Source organism: Falco naumanni, chromosome 15 (genome assembly GCF_017639655.2).
Source record: "Falco naumanni isolate bFalNau1 chromosome 15, bFalNau1.pat, whole genome shotgun sequence".
NCBI lineage: Eukaryota > Metazoa > Chordata > Aves > Falconiformes > Falconidae > Falco > Falco naumanni.
In genome coordinates, this window is record NC_054068.1 from 14,595,339 (window position 1) to 14,614,791 (window position 19,453).

The following is a 19,453-nucleotide window of genomic DNA, read 5'->3' on the forward strand; positions in this document are numbered from 1 at the left end:
TGATGAAGCTAAAAAGGGGATCGCCCTTAACTTAAAGGATTCGCCAACAGTTTGTGAAGACAACAGCATGACAGGACCTGCTCAGCATCACACTCACCCCTGCTGCAACTCCACGGGCATTGTAACGGATGCAGCAGAGCAATGCCCTGACAGATGCCTCCTAAATAGGAATCTAGCCCTGACATAGCAATGAAACCAGCTGATCAAAAAAAGATACCCCCAATGTCAACATGTCCCTTTTTCAGAGAGGGGGAGGGAGGGCTGGTTCAGATGTGTTAAGGGAAAAGAATTTATTAGGTTGGCTATGTGATATGGCCACCACCTTCTTGGTATCTCTGAACAAGTATTGCTCTCAGTTCAGCTCACTAATTCCAAAGCAAAGAAACTGCGCAGCCAAAGGTGCTGCTTTTAGTTTCTTCACCTTCCAGCATTTTGTGAGGTTTGATCTGGGGGAAGGATCATCTTGCAGAGGAGGGGAGAACAACTCTATCTCCCCAGTACTGGTGGACAAAGTTACTCAGTTACATTTGAGTAATTCAGACAGCGGGAAATAGCAGGCTATTAATTTCCAGTTTGTCTGCTGAATATTCTAGAGTCCAAGGTTGTAGCGTGCCTGGAGTGATACATACCTTCCAGAGGCTTCTTGCTTTCAGTTTGGGTCCCTCTGTTACTAAGCACATGCTTCGGTTTTGCACCACTCTCCTCGGACTTATCTTTAGCCTAAAAGTGACAGGGGAGCACAAAAACCAGAGTTACGTCCAAGAGTGTTTATTTCCCACTAGGTTCCTCCAACTATGTAGGTGTTCAGACTCTGCAAAATAGAAATGAACCCCTCTGATCTTCTGGATTTCTAGTTGCTGCTGTGTTTACTCCCTTCTTCCAATCTCTGCCCGCTTTTGCGGACAGGCATACTTCTAAACCAAGATGACACAGAATAATACATTACCTCACCGTTATCCAATATTTTGACTGTCAGAGATTCAGCCTCCTTCATCTTTACTCATACTGATTAAAAGCCATGACATGTGAAACATAAAAGAGATTAGAAAAAGAAATTATACTGTATCTCTGTTGTTTTTTGGCTGGCGACTGAAAGATAAGCAACGTCTCTGAAGATATGGTTAATATATTTGTCTCAAGGCACCGAAAGATTCATGGTGCGAGCTGTGATAGAGATGCTACCAAAAAAAAAAAAGCCTCTAGCTTTATAGTTACTCTTGTGCACATACTTGACATCACATTTGTCACCTTTGGCGTGGTTAAAAACAGGCCTACTGCCTTTCAGAAGCAAACTTATTTTTAAGCAAATTTCTTCATCCAGTTAAAGCACAGAGGAGGGATATTTTTTAATAGCGCCACTGAGCACTTCACAGCTGTACATTTGAAATCAAATTAAAACCAAGTAACTAATATCCAGCAAAAAGCGTTACGTGAAAAAGCGTAAAATTTCTTGGTTGATATATTGCTAAAATCTAGTGATAAGCAGACTCCTATCCTTATTTGTACAAGCAAATAATTAACATTTTAAATATTTCTACAGATAACTCTGGTTACAAGATTGCTTCAAATCAGCACCTTCATCTGTTAGTAAAAGCAGTTAAGGATTTCATGCTCCAACCACATAAATTCCACAACAGAGCACCCACCCTCCACCCCGACCTCCCCCTTCCCAAAAAACAAAACACCCGTAGAGTAGAAGTAGTAAAAAATCATTACCATTTTTATTACAGCTCTAAGCAAACCTGCAACAATGACCAGGGGGAACATTATTCTTGCAAAATCCTAGGTGCAAAGAAAGCCTTGGATAAGTGACAGTTTAATGCTGGTGGGTTTTTCTGTCTGTTTTTTTGTTTGGGTTTTTTTCTTTGTTTTTTTTTTTTTTTTAAAGTAAGAAGTTACAGGTTTGGATCCTATGAAGCTCAATTCATAGTCTTCTATTAATTTGACTCCAACCCCACAAAACTTCTTCCATAAGCATTCCCATGGCATCCCTGGAATGCTGTCATACCATCAACAAACAGCTTCACCCAGAAATGAAAACATGACCTCCCCACTCCCACCCCCATACTGAGTAACTTCGCACTAAGCCAGCTCCGCGATAAGCAGCACACTGTTACAAAACAGCAAAAGCTGGAAAACAGAAACAATCAGGTAGCAAATTCTTTTTATGTGCAACTGTGGAGCCCTTTGGCCATGTCTACACTGCTATCGTAAAACAGGCTGCAAAAACCAGACCGAAGCTAGCACATGGCTCAGCGCAAGCCGATTTGTTGTTAAATTCACCCGTGCTACGCTCCACGTTACCCCAGCTAGGTCACGTACATACGCTACCTCACTAATTCTAGTTCAAATAGCACTCAGCAGCCTGCGATCAAAATATCTTAAGGTCTTACCATTGACCTTACGCTCCAATTTCCAAAACTGGTCATGACCAGAAAAAAAAAAAGGAGAACAATGATGGCCATGCTGCAAAACTGGAGGTAGCCAAAAAAACTCTCAGCTTGCTCGACGTATAATACAAAATACTCCTTGCTTGCGCCGTTCTACAGTTGAGGAGTGGTTAAAGCCTGGGACACAGACCTCCACCCCACCCTAGTCCATCAGGTCACCAACAGCAGGCCAGTCCACCTCTCGGTCTCCATCCGCCCACCCGTAAGACCTGGATGAAGCTCTGACCTCCTCCTACCCCCTCTTTTGCAAACACCGACGAGGAGGCAGCACACAGCGGCTAGTTGACAACAAATCCTGACAGTATGCGAGAAGTCCATGTGCAACAGCCCTCCAGTATCCCCCTCACGTCACCTCCCTTTATTTACATCCCCCCTTACTGCTCTTTTCACTTAGACCCTGACCATCTGGAAACACCACTATTTTATCATCTTGATACCCCCCTTCACCTGGCCGCTGGCACGCCGCGCGCCATCAGGTCAGTTCGAGACGCGAACCCTGCGGAGGGCTCTGCGGCAAGCTGTAACAATGCAGCTCTAACCAGAACGCGCCAAACTCTTCCATTTCTCAAAGAATCTGTAGAACTGAAACTGGAACCGCAAGCAAGCACAAGCTTTGTATCTGTCCAGAAGTAGGACTGATATCTAACGTATGATTAGTTGTTCCCAATGTTAATGCAAATCCTTTATACGTTCTTCTGTCTCCTAACAGTCTAGCTCACTTGTCAGCCTCTGGCACAGAAAAAGGGAGACCAGGAGAGCGCTCAGAAAGCCTGAAAAGGTATGCTAGCACCTAGCATTGCTCTGTTCTTGTAAAAGTTGAGGCGCACCTCCCACCAAAACATTCTACAGTTTTGGTGAACAATATTTGGATTAAGACACAAACGGACATTTGCATTTGAGCTAAGTTCTCCTTACTGTAATCACACCTCTACATACACAGAGATTCTTGGAATGAACAAATCTATTCCAACTCTTGCAGGTTTCCTCCCCTTCTTCCCTGCTGTAGGATACAAGCCATAGTGAAAACTGAAAACTCTCATTAGCTAAAACTAATTCCAGATGCCCGCAACTTTTAAAAACAAGGTTAATCAATTCCAGAACACCGTATCAACCACGTACCAGTCTCGCCTGTTCCTCCCTCACTGTCCTCAATAATTAAGAGGTGCTTTGGAATTTATGTCTAGGAACTTGAAAACACAAGAACTCTTTGATTTGAAGAGTGAACAATGTCTATGGAGTTGATAAAGTCACGGTTTCCTCACAAAGCTGTAGCTAAAGAAACTGAAGATGTCGAAGTACCTAAGTCTGCTCAGTAACATGGCCATGAGTCAGCACAGGTTTTAGCAAGCTCAGAATAAGTTCAGAATTAGTTTTAGCGTTCAGAATTCATGATCAATCAAGAAAATAGAAGCATCTTCCAACACAAAAATGCTCCCAGTATGTTACTCGTACTTTTCACTGGTGCCTCAATTCACCCGCTAATTTGAATGACAGTGCTGATCTTTGAGCACTGGTAGAAGCTGAGTTTTCCTTCACAGTAGCAATCTACTGCTCGTACTCGTTCCAGGATTGCTTGGCACACTTTGGGAACTTCAGACAAGACTGCAAGGCATGTTGTGAGCCTTGGTTGCTGCCTTCAGAGCCCCGCCATTCTAAGGTCACACCAGTAACTTGTAAAAACAACACTGAAAGGAAAACCTGAATTATACATTACGCAAGAAATCAGCAGGAGCGCCCAAAGCCCTGCTACTTCATCAAGAAAAATATGAAGAATAGCAAAACAAAACCAACCTCCACAAGGATTTCCAGCAGACTCCCCTTCTTCCAGGGCACAACACCTTTGAGAATAAAATCCACTACTTTAGAATTTTTCAGTACTTCTCCCACAAATGTAATAACTTTATCCAGTGTATCAACCCTTTTCTCTATCTTTGCCAGCCTCTCCTTATGCTTCGAGGCATCTAGCTGGGCAGCTTTCATCAACTTCAATACTTCCGAGCATATGCTCTGGATATCAGCCTGGTGAGCACTGTCCGATACCTTTAGGCCTTTTTTCATTGCATCTGTCTCACCGGGAGCTGCTCGGGATACTGTTAGCTCGTTAATGCCTTTTTCTACATCATCAATGCCTTTGTTAACTCGCTGCAGTTTGCCTGTCAGATCTTCTTGGAAATGCAACAGTTTGTCCATCTTTTCATTCAAGAGATTCAGTTTTTTGTCCATCATACTTAGGTTGTTCACTTTTGTAGGCTGTAATTTTGTCAGGGCATTTCCCTCTGCAGGGTCCAAGCTACCCGCAGACATTCTGTCCAGACAGCAGGATGTCAGACAGACTAGGTTGGCTTTTCATTAATCATAAATTAGAAAACGAGAGTCTGAACGTTCATCTTCTTCAGCTATTCCTACAGCAGACCGCCTCACTTATTGGAGTTGCTAGAGCGTATCATGAGATTGCTACTGCATAAAAGATTTATTTCTGTGTTATCTATTTCTTACTGCGTGCTTTCAATGATGGAAGTCATTTGGCACCAGACTGTATTTTCTTGGGCCTCCTTGACGTCACAGAACCATTTAAAATTCTTTCTCGAGTGGCTGTTGATAGGCAAGCATCTTAAAAATTGCCAATGCCTGAGCAGACCTCTGGAAGGAGGAGGATTGTTTTTATGACCAGTTTTAGTTCTGTGATAACGAAAAGAACTTGCTAGAGCATTTCTCTTCGCTAAATAGGAAAAACATAAAAATAAGTTGGTGGCCTTGTGCTAAGGCTTAGAAGAATTCAGCTTTGCAGCACGGATGCAGAACGTAGACACAGGGAGTGCTCTTTAGGTTGGCTGGCACTTGAATTTAAAAATAGAGTACAATGACAAGGATCTGAAATACGTATCTAGCACCAGCATGTCTTTGTCAACTGAAACGTCTAAAATTAAATCTTTCTCGCAGGCTATGAAAGCAAACCAAGTTAAAAAAAAAATCTTCATGAAGGCGCAGTAGAATCAGTCCAACTATCAGCATTCTTAAATCACAAATCTTACTTAAAGGACTTGTTACTGACTTGCTTTCACTTCTGAATCACAGCGTGTCTACTACAAAACTCACAGTCAGCAGAGAACTGAAAGACAGTCACTTTATACTTGCACAGCCCCCACTGCCACAGTTCTGAGTGCTTCCGAAACATTAATGAATGTATCCTCACAATACAACACAGAATGACAGCCAGTCCTCTTCCACAGAGGATGAACTGCAGCATCAAGAGATAAAACAGTTTGTCCTGTGCCAGACGTGACAGTGTGTCAAACGACTGCATCTAGCTCTCCCAGGTCCCTCTTCACTGCGGTGTGTACGCAGGGCAGGAGGAAGCAAGCACCGGGGAAATACTGCTGCTGCAGGAGTCCTGGTGCAACAGAACAACAGTCATGCCAAAGCCATGGGCTTTGGGACACTGAGCATCCCTTTGCCTCCAATCCTTTCCTCATTTTTGGAAGGAGCATATAGGAAGAAAGTGTAATTTTTAAAGTGAATTTGCTGCATGAGATAGGACATTCTAGAAATTAAAATCTTTCCTCTACACATGGCAGAGTAGTAGCAGCAGCATTAAAATTACCCTCTTGAGAAGATGCTACGTCCTTGCCACTTCTTTAAGACAAGGGTTTCTACCTTTACAACAAAGAAAAAAAACAACACATTTTGTTACATGGCCATGTTACTTCTCCTGATCCAAAAAAAAAGTATTTTGAAGTCACTGGTATTTTCACAGGGGTCTGCGATAGTAAGGCATAAGTTTTGTGATATCACATATAATCTTACTTCAATAATCAAACATACAGTGCAGCAAAATATACAGCTCTGTCTTGAAAGTATAGGACATTGGTAATAAAAGCTTTTCAACTCTGCTACTTCATTTAAAGAACCAGAGTTTTCAGCCAAATGCCTTTAAGTAATTGATTTCTTCAAGCCCACAAAGGTGCTTGATGACAAGTAATCAAAACAGGCAACATTTTTACTAAATCAAGAGTACCAGCTGAATGTTGTCCTTTCAGGGACAAAAAGAAAAAGGTAGAGTCATTAGATTGTTATATTTAAAGCCAGACAACTTGCAGCAAATATTCCAATACGGAAACCTAGCCACAGAAAGTCACCCACAGCCACATACTTAGACCTTCAGTTGCCACCACCAGTGTGCTATTACAGGCACAGTATGCCCAGCCGTGAAACAATGCAAGTACAACGAAAGTGCAGAACCGGCCTCTGCCTGTGTTTGTGGACAAATGGGAGCCTTTTGAAATCCTGAACCACCACCTTAGTTATTTAACAAGCGAGATCAAAAAAGCTGCCCCACTGTTATTTACTAGTGTTACTATTCGTATAACTGATTGTTTCAGCTTCCTCATATATAATGGACTCTAATGGTAAATGCTGTGTAAAGCAAAAAGGGAACTTAAAAAAAGGAAATTTCTGAATTTGTATTAGTTTACACAAGCAGACTTGCCTGACTGCAGCTCAAGGGGACGAACCATATCTTCCTACTCTAGAGTCAGCCACACGCACTGTACACTCCAGCTATATGGAACAGATTTCACCACCTAACACCTACTCAGTGCAATGAGAGTTGTATAAGATGATGCACTATAGAGAATTCTTGCTACATGCAGCAAATATTCCTTGCTAGTGTTGTCTGAGGTACGTACAGGGAAGATACAGCCAAAACTGCCTCCTACTCAGATACAGCTGTTCAACTTGTAACACTATTTACATTATACTTTCCATCCATAAGCAACTGCAAAATCATGGGTGGAATGAAGGACAGAGAAGGCTGACACCTTAACTGGCTCACACTGAAGATTTTTAAACATCTGTCACAAAGTTGTTAAGGTCAGCTTTTCTTTTTTTCTTTTAAATTTCCACCTCCCCTCTCTCCACTCCTTTCGAACTGCTGGCAAACACACAAAAGAAAAAACAGCCCCAATGGATCTGATGGTTTTGTCTTCAGGACAATAATATGCTCAAATACTGGCAGGACAAATCCTCCATTCCTTTTGCTCTGAATTACAATAGAAGGCAATTTTTGTTTGGAACATTGATTTAGTGCCCAATGTTTGGATCTCGCTTGGGCAGCCTGCAGAAAGCATTCTCTTGAGCCTTCCAATACTGAACAAAAAAATAAGAGAAAAATCCTAAATTGCCTGACTCCGTACTACGGATAATAGTACATCCCTCCTTAGACATCACCAAAAAAGTATAGTTATTGTAACAAATGCAACAGCCTATTAAAACTAACTTTTCCTTTGTGAGGAGCCATTGCTTATAATGACATTTTGCACTTACATATTGCAACAGCATTGCTTCATTTTAGATACCCCCCAAACTACATCTGAAGAACTTGAAATGTTTTCTGAACCATGACCACCAGTGAACCTTGCAGGACCTCTGTGGATTGCGGAGTTATGCTCAGTCACCCCTTGTTGTCATTGGCAAAATAAACCGGTGATCCACAAGGCTCCACCATAATTCGGATGTAACTGGAATAAAGCTTCTGATGATAACTGGTCTCCTGTGGATTTGTGCTTGTTTCTTCCAGGTAAACAAAAAGCCTGAGCATTGTGATCTGGAGTGAGTAGGCAACTGCCTCCGTCCCATCAAGAGCTGAACTGAAATGAACTTCTCTGATACTTGATATTTTGGAGGTATTTCAAAGGTATCTCAGGAGTGCCAGATAAAAGGTACACAAACGCTGGAGAACCAGAACTACAAGTGACCTTGAACCAATGATGCCAAAGAAGCTTTATTCTCAAGGGGGAAAGAAGAATTTATTCCTCTTTGGCTTCAGCCTCACGCACACTCTCCCAGTTGTGAGGGAGATGTCCGAAAATGAGAAAAATTCACATTCAATGCAAAGAATCTACAATCTGACAGTTCAGTTATGATCCCACCTTGCTAGCTCTGACCCAAAGGATGGAAAAAACACAAAGATGGCGTGAAAATAAAAGTACAAAAAAAAAAAAGAAAAGAAATTTACAGCATGTACTAAAGTGACAGTGGAGGCTTAAGTCCCAAACAAGAAATGTCACAGAGGTTAAAACCAGCTGCTCAAACAGATCATCTCATTAGATTATTGCATTGCTTCCAACACACAGTAAAACTGGAGATGGCTGCAAATGTGTAGGTAAATGAAAATATAATCTTTTATACAGCCTAAACCAAGCCAAAGCTCAATAAAGAACTTGGGGGCTCTGGGAGAAGCTTGCAGTGGCTGCAGTGCAGGAGATCCTAAGGAGATAAAGAACTTAATGTGGTAAAACACCAGGAGCTCACAAAAAGAAAAACATCAAACAGCAGATAAGCTCAAAACAGTCTGGCTACATCTGCTAAACATTACTCAGGGAAAATAAATAACTTTTACATATTTAGAAACCAGCTGTCAACTTTTTCAAGTTACACTGAAAGATCTACTTAATCTACATCTAGCTGCTGCAGCTCATTAACATGCACTGCTTAGTTTTCCACCCAGAAACTGAAAGGGTTAACTAAGCTTTTCTAGGGCACCCAAACTCTTGAAAAATTAAGCCCTACACCGATGAGTAATTTCTCGTGAACAGCATGTTTCCTAGACACATGAAAGGTAATAAATCATATCCACAGAGTAATGGTGCAGCAACAGACCAATTCTCATGATAAATGGCAAGCACTGAAATGGGCACTGGCTCTAATTTAGAGGAATAACTTCCAAGGGCAAGACACACCATAGTCTAGATAAGCCTATCTAGGCCAACAGCTGGGCTTCCTGCTGGGATCACCTCGTAGGTTCATAGGAACTGGCCCATACCTGCTTTAGATGGTCAGGAACCTGATATTTAACGCATCGCTCATGTCAGCTGCTGGTTGAAATCCACCTGCACGATAACAGGGTCTACAAAGCACCACCAGTCTCCCCAGGTGACCGTGGCACAGCCCAGCCAGCATGGGTCCTGCTTGACAGACCTGGCCTCCCTCTGTGACAAGGTGACCCACCTAGGGGATGAGGGAAAGGCTGTGCATGTTGCCTACCTGGACCTTGGTAAAGCCCTTGACACAGTTCCCCACAGCATCTCCTGGAGAAACCAGCTGCTCATGGCTTGGAGCATGTGTGGGTACAAACTGGCTGGATGGCCAAGCCCAACAAGCGGTGGTTAATGGAGTCACATCCCACTGGTGACCAGTCACACGTGGTGTTCCCAGGGCTCAGTATTGAGGCCAGTTGTGTTTAATGCCTTTATCAACAATCTGAACAAAGGGATCGAGTGCACCCTCAGTAAGTTTGCCGAAAACACCAAGTTGGGCAGGAGTGTTGATCTGCTTGAGGGTCGGCAGGGTCTTCAGAGGGGTCTGGGCAGGCTGGACTGATGGGCTGAGGCCAATTGTATGAAGTTCAAGAAGGAGAAGTGCCAGGTCCTGCACTTGGGTCACAACAACCCGATGCAAAGCTACAGGCTTGGGGAAGAGCGGCTGGAAAGCTGCCTGGCAAAAAAGGACCTGGAGGTCTTGGTCAACAGCCAGGTGAATGTGGGCCAGCAGCATGCCCAGGTGGCCAAAGCAACCTGGCTGATATCCAAAGCACTGTAGCCAGCCAGGACCAGGGCAGTGGTTGTCCCCCTGTACTCAGCTCTGGTGAGGCCACATCTTGAATACTGCATTCCGTTTTAGGCCCCTGACTTCAAGAGGGGCGTAGAGGTCCTGGAGCGTACCCAGAGATGGGCAATAAGGCTGGGGAAGGGTCTGGAGCACAAGTGTTATGAGGAGCAGCTGAGGGAACTGGGGGTGTTTAGCCTGGGGAAAAGGAGGCTCAGGGGGGACCTCATCACTCTCTACAGCTGCCTGGAAGGAGGCTGCAGGCAGGTGGGGGTTGGTCTCTTCTCCCAGACAACAAGCAACAGGACAAGAAGAAACAGCCTCCAGTTGCACCAGGGGAGGTTTAGGTTGGATATCAGGAAAAACATGTTTACTGAAAGGGTGGTCAAGCATTGGCACAGGCTGCCCAGGGAGGTGGTGGAGTCACCATCCCTGGAGATGTTTAAAATACACATAGATGTGGTGCTTAGGGACATGGTTTAGTGGTGGGCTTGGCAGTGCTGGGTTAACGGTTGGACTTTATGATCTCAGAGGTCTTTTCCAACCTAAATAATCCTATGATTTCAATACTGCCTAGCTCACACCAGTACATTCCTATAGTACCAGCTCAACTAAATCTCAGCAATCACTAATATTTTTTTTCTTTTTCTGTATATTTAATGACAGAAAACCGTTAACACAGTAGGTTATTAAACAGTCTTGCAAGCCCTGACCTCTTCCTCCCTTACTTTATTCCCTTTTCAAACTACTGAAACTAAGGCTAATGCTCCCAGGCAGTGGCACAGCTAAGGACAGGTTAATGAATCTGAGATCGTGTGTAGTATTGTAATGCATCTCTGTCAAGCAGCTGACAGCAGATAGCTGAACAGATCAATTATGACATTTCATTTACATCAAAGTGATGAGATTGCTAGATAACACTGCCTACCATTTGCCCACATGGCTTAACAAGAACCTTTAAGTCCTTCCTCCAGGTTACTCTGCCTCTTGGGAGGCCAAGAGAGCACCTGTTGCCCATCCACATACACTCACTTGACCCCAGAGTTTATTTTCACCCCCAAACCTGTTGCCCACAGGAACTACATCAAGCAGCTGTCTCATTACTTTTGCTTTCCATTTTTTCAAACTTTTTTTTTTTTTTTTTAAACCCAAGCAGCTACTGAACTCTTTTACCCACAGAAGAGTGGTAATCAGTAATGTGTGGTGGTAAGGATTCATCCTCCCACTCCTCCACACCACCCAACAAAGAGCTCTTCTCTGGAAACTGAAAAGTCACGCTGCTCATTCTGCTTTCCCTGAATTTGAGTGATTTTAAATCTAATGGGGTCAGCTCCTTGCAGATTTTAATGGGCAGCCACAAAAGCTACCCTTGGATTCAAGAAGCCCCTCATTTACAAGATGCTTTCTCACTACTACTAGGAGCTCAGCAGAGAACCCTAAGCACTTTTTTTTAAACCTGCCAAAACCTCCCGTGTCTATGGCAATTTGCTCAGGTACAACTAATTGTAAGTCAGTAGGGACCACCACAAAGCAGACGAGTAGCCTTGGCTGTGCAGTAATGCCGAGAGGAATAAAATTGGTAAAAACATTACTTCAGTGACAAGAATTTGCGACAGGCCTCTCAGTATAAATATATAGGGAACAGATCTGTTGCATAAGAAAGGGTTATTTCTAGACAGTTAACTTTTCAGAACAAAAAATTTACATAATCCCGAGTTCACTCCAAAACATATTGAAACCAGCACAATTGTTCTTGCTGACTTGAGATTTGACTGGCTTCAAATCAAATCCCTCAGAAAAGCCTCTGCTTTGCCAGCAACACACTTTTGTTTGAGAAGATGAAAATCACCAAATTGCAATGTGCTTTGTGTTGCCTTCTGTTCCTTTCCTACTTCAGAAATTTTCAGCTTCAAGTCTGAAAAATTACCACAAAAATGCACGCACAGAGCTGCGCTGACTTGCTAATTCGCAACCATCATTTCCAACCTCGCCTTTCTCAATACCACGACTGACAATTGTTCTAAGAATATATTCAACTTTCTTTTGCCCCTCCACTTATGTTTCCAAAGCTAAAAGGCAGCAATACTGTTCCCCCAGCCACCCTTCTGCCTTTTGCAGTTACTGACTGAAGTATGATCACCTCCAATGCAATTTTACATCGCAACGTATTTGAAAGTGTTCGAAAAGTTAAACACAAGCACCTCAAATCCCATCAGACTGCACTGGAATCAAGTAAACAAAGTGCTCGTGGACAGCCACGTGAGAGGTGGCCTCCAGCCACTCACAAGCCATTTGACTAGACTTGAGCATGCCTTGGCTACTGACACACTCTTGGAAACCTTTCCCAAATACTTGTAACAGCAGTTAATGCCATCATTTCAGGCCTTGTGCAAGCTACAGTCTCAGTTATTGATTTTTTTTCTCACATTTTCACTTGACAGTTGTTGTCGTGGCACACCAAACACCAAGTGCTGTGCTCACTGTTCCTTGCTAATAACGGGCTTTACAGAAACCTAACAACAGGGGAATTTTTTATTTTTTTAAGAACACTCCTTGACATTGCTATTTCCCACTAAAAACTAGAACACCATGTTAAGAAAATTCTAGATCGAGTAAACAGTCATCTGTCCTATAATGAAGTCTGTTATGTGCTATATTCACCTGCTGATTTAGATCCCTCTGACATTTTGCTTTGACATCATTCACAAACACAGGAATAACTTCATTAGTTCAGGCTTAATCTCAACACAAACTCTGTTTTGAAAATGATTGAGGGTAAAAGACTTTGTGTACAAAAGCTGGCGGTTCTGCAAACTCTTCTCAATAATCTAATACAGAGAAGCCACTTGCATGCCTTTAGGTGAATGTTTAAACATCTGGCAAAAAACACAGAAGATGCCGCATCCATTTCAGATGTGCAAAAGATCTCCAGCTAAATTTATAACTGTTTTCATCAAGTTGGAAGAAAGATACAGCAAAGAAAAGAATGTCATCTACAAGCTTGTCTAAACCAAAATTAGACCACATGCCGGTGAAACTGCAGAAAGCAGCTAACAACAGGCATCAGGCTTTCCAGAGCAAGGAATGAGAAGGCATTTTAAGTTTATCTCTCCAAAGCAGATAGCTCAAGAACAGTTGGGTGTGAGTTAGAAGCCTTGAGTTAGGGCCCCAGTGATATGACTAAGCACAGTGATCCAATTTTTCCACCTAAAGTTGGTATCTCAGTACAAATATCTGGCAAAACCAGAAATCCAGAGCACATGTCATGCAGCCATTTCCACTGCCATATCCGCAAGGCTTCCATGAGAACTCCGCAAGTTTTGCTTCTGAACCACCTTGCTCCTTTAGATCAACAGCCAGACTCCAGAGCATTAATTTTAAGCAACCACATCGAAGGTCCTTCTGCACACATAAGAAGCTCCTGAATTAAACCTACTAAACTGTCAGTTTTGCAATTCTGCTGTTAGATCAGTGACCAACTGATCTCCAGATGCATTGCAGAGACAGCTGTGGAATAAACCCAGATACACCCATTACCAGTGCTAGGCTGAAAAAGCAGCACCGAGTCCTGGCACCATAAACCAAAAATCACTCAGAGGAAAGCAAGCAGATAATGCTATTGATAAAAGTTCCAGGGTATACATGGTTTGGATTTCGTATTAGTTGATAGCAGGAGTATTTGTCACTAAAGGGTAGTAGGGCAGCGCCAGCCACACATCTAACAACAGTACACCAAGATCTTCTCGGTCTGAGAAATTAGGAGACTAATTAAAATGCTGGGCTAGATGCTGGAGAAGACTGCAGTAACATTCTGCAGAGAGGTGAGCAAGAGTCTCTACACATAGTCCACGAAAATGATGAAACACTGAGCTCCCTGGCTCTTGCTCAGCCACAAAAGGAGGGACTGGAACATTTTGCACAAGTTTCTCTAAACTGCATCTAGTGAAGAGTGGATCTTATGAAATTCTGCATGGACCATAACCCAGTGGAAAGCGCACTGGAACAAGCTCAATGCCCCACAGCCATGACGGGCAGCTTTCTGCCTAGCTTGCCAAGACAAATGGTCACTGACAAAGACAGCCATGGTTCAGAACTGCCCTGCGGAGCAGGATGACACAGCCAGCCATCTGATAACTTGTGCCAATGGTTTCTGGCCCTAAGACTGATAATTCTGTATAAAGCAAACCCAGAAACAAGAAAGTCAGTCAATCATCAAAACCGTAGCAAACGATTTTCTTTTTACACCAAGAGAAGTCAAGGAAGATGCAATTCAAGCTGTGCCAATTTTTTAAGAGGATGCTGAGGACTAACCAGGACCCTGAAGCTGAAGCTCCTCACACTGGGCTTCTGGGGGACTTAATTTGAAACTGGGAACAGGAACCCACCAAGAAAATATCCAGAACACAGCTATTTATAGAAAAAGAGCATTTCTTTTTAATTCCGCCCCACCCCATACAATACCAATGAGTATGCAACGACAGTGCTGGGAAGAACCAGGTCTCTGAACAGCAGCATTCAGGACAGTATGTACCTGAGGCCAGAGGCATGCTTAAATAAGTTGGATGAGCCAGAAAGCACGTGTACTGCTCAGGACACAAAACGACAGAGTGAAAGGCGAGACACAAATATAGAAGACAACAGCAGGAGGACCTGCGAGCTCCTGCTATCTCAATTCAGCCACGGGAGAAGGTGAAAACAAACCTGTCTTTAAGGTCAGAGACTATATATAGTTTAATACTCTAGCTTCTGGGATACGAATGGTCTGAAAGGATACTCAATCAAATATACAGACTGCAAGCCACTATATACTGGTGCAAAATGTGAATTGGAGCACATGGTATCTTTCTGTTGAGTTGCCACAAAGCCTGGAAAGATGCTGTTGACAACTGAGACGCTCAGAAATTTTCCAACCATGTATTTTTCTAAAAATCCCAGTCCTTCAAAATGGCTCACCCTTTCCATTAAGGGCTGGTTGGTTTGTTTGCTTCAGTCTGTCCACCCCTCTGCCAGCTCTCCGCAGCAGGCTGTACCTTGCCTGCCAGGACTCCAGACCCAAGGACGGCAGCTGGACCTTGGGGCAGATCACCCCAGAGCCTGGGATCCCAGATCGGCTTTGCCGAGCGGAGGAGTGACTCCCCCAGTAAACAGAAGCCTGAACTGCAGCTATCAAGGCCTGGTCTCCATCAGGCCTGTCCCAGCAGCTCTGTAATCCAAGCCCCAAATAACTACACAAAACAGGAGACAACCGTTCAAAGACAGGTTAAAACAAAGGGTATTGTGTGGCGCAGCGAAAGACATTCAAAAATAAATACACAAAGGGCAAGATGTGATCCAAGAGTACCCAAGGAGTTCTAAATAACCCTACTCAGGACTCCCAGAAGTAAGTCTGAGTAGCAAAAATCAGCAAGGTGTTGCCCCAAAAAAAGAGAGAGTGGAATGCACACCGGCTACGACAAACAAGAAGTAGGGTAGAGGCATCAAGATTAGCTTATGTGAAGGGCTGGATAACTTCAGAGATCTTGTTAAGTGGCCATGTCCTAAAATAAAAGTCAGATCCTGCAAGTCAGCAGAAGAGCGAGCACAGCAGCACCAAGGCTAAAAGGATTGATGCAGCTGATCATCGAAGCGGTTCAGCTCCCGGGAAGGAAAAGCTTGAAGGAAGCACAGGCAGTGTGGTCTTCAGGCACATGTTAGAACGCTCCCACCACCGCCTCTCCTAACAGAGTCCAGTTTTGGGAACATAAAACGCTTTATCTTATTGCCTGAGCATGAACTACACCTTCCACTGTACATCAGAGCCGTAACACAAATTTCCAAGCAATCTGCAAACACGCTCCGGCCACTGTTTACCGACCTGCCCAGTGCTACCAGCCCTTCCACAACAGCAGGGTCAGCCGAGCCAGCCGCTCGCTCGCGTACAAACAGGCAGATCATCCAGTGCTATGCCAGAAAGAGACTCCAGTCAACAAACATGTAAACAGGTTTCACATAGCAGCCACTGCAATCAGAAGTGTACGTACACCCATCAGCTCCTGCTGGAACAGGCTCAAACCCAATTTACAGGCTGCCCTTCTACACGGGAGAAGAGAGCTCCCACTGGGGTTAACATTAAGCTTACAGATTAGAGCTGCTCTCACCAACTTTAGTAAGAACTGCACATACGGTCCAAGACACTGTTTATCCTCATATGCCTCTCTGCTGGCAACATCCTCCAAAAGCATCCTTCTCTTTATAATGTTCCATGAGTTTGAGCGCTAGCTCTGGGAACAAAACACACAATGATTTTCAGGGAGAGAAACACGATGAGTTTGGTAAACTCGCCAGAGGGATGTAATCCAAAGCAAGACATCCAAAACAAAGTTATTTTTGATTCTTAGCTCACTGAGGACTAGGAAAACAAATAAATCAAACTACATGTAAGACAGCTTTTACCTGTGGACCTTAAAACGTTTTCAGAAGTAGTACTATTATCACTAGTTTTACAGAAAGGGAAACCGAAGCAATGAATATGAAAGAATTAGTCACCCAACAGATCAATTGCAGAGAAACAAGGTATTTTGAATCTCATTACAGCCTTCATATTATTGCAAAATACTAACTCTCACCTACACAGAGCCAAGCCACAGAATGCCACGTAGCCAGATAACCGCAGTACTGACTTTTCCCCCCCAAGACATGACTAGTCCAAAAAACCCTGGATCATTTGCTTTGGTGACTCTATAAAAAGTTTCCTGTGGTCCTTCCTGAAGTAGCTTTCATTTGCACTCCTCCAGCATTAAGCAAAAGAAAATCGCATGTATTTCAGGCTGCTTAATAGCTTTCTTTAACATAAAGCTGAACGTCAACAATTTAAACACATCATTATCTGTTCACCATGAACAGTTGAGTAGTATATTCGAATTAATAGACCAAAATGTTTTTCTGCTATGTTGCCATAAATAGACAATAAATCACATGGCTATAGGGGTATGAAACGTACCTAGTCTTCTGAGCCATTCTGTTTCTCATGTAATAAATGACAAAAAAAAAATAATCATATTGTACCCTTGGCTATATTAAATCCACTACATGATGTTACATTAATTTCATGCTTTGGAATAATATCCGACTTGTTAAAATTAGTAAAAATCTTTGTCCTTTTCTTCAACTGGGCCAGAATTTGGTTTATTACTGTTGATTTCGTTAATTTAGTTCGTTGGCTCCTTAAAGATCAAAGGTGATTACAAACAAACTCTTTAAGAAAGCCCATTAGAGCTATTATTGAACAAAATACATGAGGAAAACCTTTCTTCAAAATTTTCAAAAAGACTAGCTTTAAAAAACCCACAACAATCTGATCTATTCTCACTTAAAATGCAACTCTTACAACTTTTTTTTTTAATTACATATACATGTAATTGATTACATGCATATGTACATGGCATTCTTCTTAAGGATGCTGAAGTCCATTTTCTGCTTCTGTCTGGATGGTAACTCTCTTTCCAGCAACTCAAAAAGTCAGCAAATGCAAACCAAGGAGAACAGAAGTCGTGCTTCCCTAGACCTCCTACCACTGTAGCAACTGAAACTGAACTCCACAGTTTTAAAACACAGCGTGGTTTGATGAAGCGCTTACAGTGACAGAAAAGCCGATTCCTATTCTCTCTTCCACTAGTGACGTGTCTGTGTCTCTCTCCCCTTGCAGGGATTATGGTCTGTCGATTGGTGGTCAAGCTGTCCCAGACACTCTTCCACTTAGTTTCCTCAAAGCCTGGCACAACGGGGTTTGCTCTCATGAAGCGCTACCCCAGAGCCACGCCGGCATCGAGTGCCCGCTGCTCACGCTGACCGCACTGCTTTCACTGCGGGGCGAATGGGCTCATGCAAAATTTGGCTCCTCATTAAACTGCCTCAGTGCGAGCCTGCCCAACAGCTTCATCGTCTTAAAACTCAGACATACGGTGACTAAAGCAAAAAGCTGTAACAAGCCACCTCCACATAATCTGAATGGCAGCCCAGCATCCTATACTACAAATAGACCACTCAGAATAAAAGTTTTAATGTGCCAAGGCTCCCCCAAAAAAAAATTTATTTACTAAAGGCAAAGCCTGCACTCATCATTTCAGAAACACCTCCCGGCCATCAGCCGGTGTTTTGCAAGCCAACAGGCTGCACACCCTGGCCAAGAATGTCACACACACGGAGAGCACCTCACAAAAGGCACCGCCATCCATACTGCGCCATCTAGAAAGTTTTTACTTTCACATTAGGATCACAACCAAACACTGCGGAGTCCCTTACCGTAAATCTCTTTATGTAATCAGAAACACAAAATCCTCCCATGCTCAGACGAAGGGACCTGTGCAGGGAAGATTCCTGATATAAAGTTCCCATCTCGCTGGGCTTGTGTGGTAGTCACCCACGTCGCCAGCAGCCTTTTACTGAATAAAGCTGCACAGCCTCCCTGGATCTCACTGAAATCCTGCTTGTGTGATGAACTAGGCATTTCATCTTATCTATCACTACACCAGGCATTTCAATCATTTCACTTCCTTATCGGCAGTACCAGGTCCTGCCCGCATCCCTGCAGCTCACTTCCCGAGTTACTGATAACAGCTACTGTAAGGCACGGGAACAACAGAAGATGAACAGTCAAATCTCTTGAGTCCTTAAAGAGTCCCTTCTCTGTGTTCCTCTGTTCCTTAGCTTATTTTTGCCCAAGTCAAAATTTGCTTCTGCTGTAATTTACGGACAGTGTGTTTGCTTCAGCTAAGCAGTGACCAGACTGTCATTGACCACTGTTCTTTTTTTCAGCAACACTGATTATTGCTGCAGGATATTTACTTTAAAATTACTGTCCACGTGGACATTTATTTCAAATTTCTTAAGCATAGGAACAAAGGGAACAAACGAATGGACAAAGAAAGGACAAATATCCACCCTCCATCAGAACTCTGGTACTTATTCATGCCTTCAAGCACTGTTTCTATAGTCTGATGCTAGGTGCACAGAGCCATTCACTTCAGTCTGTAAAACACCATAGAGTCCAACAAAAATACTCACACAAGTGTATGTTGCCATGCAGGTGTATTTGTGAACCCCTAGATTTAGAGTCTTTTAAATTTTTCTCTACCTACACAGTTAAGATCAATAAGCAGTCACGATGCATCCAAATGATGTTCCTCCTCACACATTTGGTCCTCAGCTAACCAATTCCTTTTTATTTTGTCCTGTGTAAAATACACACTTTTTTTCCTTGATTTCTTACCTATAAATTGTGTCAGTGGAATACAAACATATAAAGACAACAGACACCAAGATGCTGGATGACCTAAGGAGGAAAGGAAGTTCTGGAGAAGCAAATCTACTTTCAATTTTCATCCGTGCTGTGCCTTCCTTTCCCATTCCGCCAACAAGCCGCA

The 19,453-nt window shown here is 43.1% G+C and overlaps 1 protein-coding gene across 3 annotated transcripts in view; it reads right to left on the reverse strand.

Moving 5' to 3' along the window:
• Window positions 1-19,453, reverse strand: part of MYLK3 (myosin light chain kinase 3) — a 39,707-nt gene that overhangs the window by 19,868 nt on the left and 386 nt on the right. The window contains exons 1-3 of one of the 3 annotated variants that reach the window (XM_040614979.1): window positions 4,242-4,791; window positions 1,717-1,782; window positions 630-720 (exon numbers count right to left, since the gene is read on the reverse strand). In XM_040614979.1, coding sequence (XP_040470913.1) covers window positions 630-720; window positions 1,717-1,782; window positions 4,242-4,754 — 670 coding nt within the window. In that variant the 5' untranslated portion in view covers window positions 4,755-4,791. Of the gene's footprint in view, window positions 1-629; window positions 721-1,716; window positions 1,783-4,241; window positions 4,792-18,332; window positions 18,488-19,453 lie in introns of those variants that run through there. The other 2 variants (XM_040614978.1, XM_040614977.1) reach the window with 2 other exon arrangements.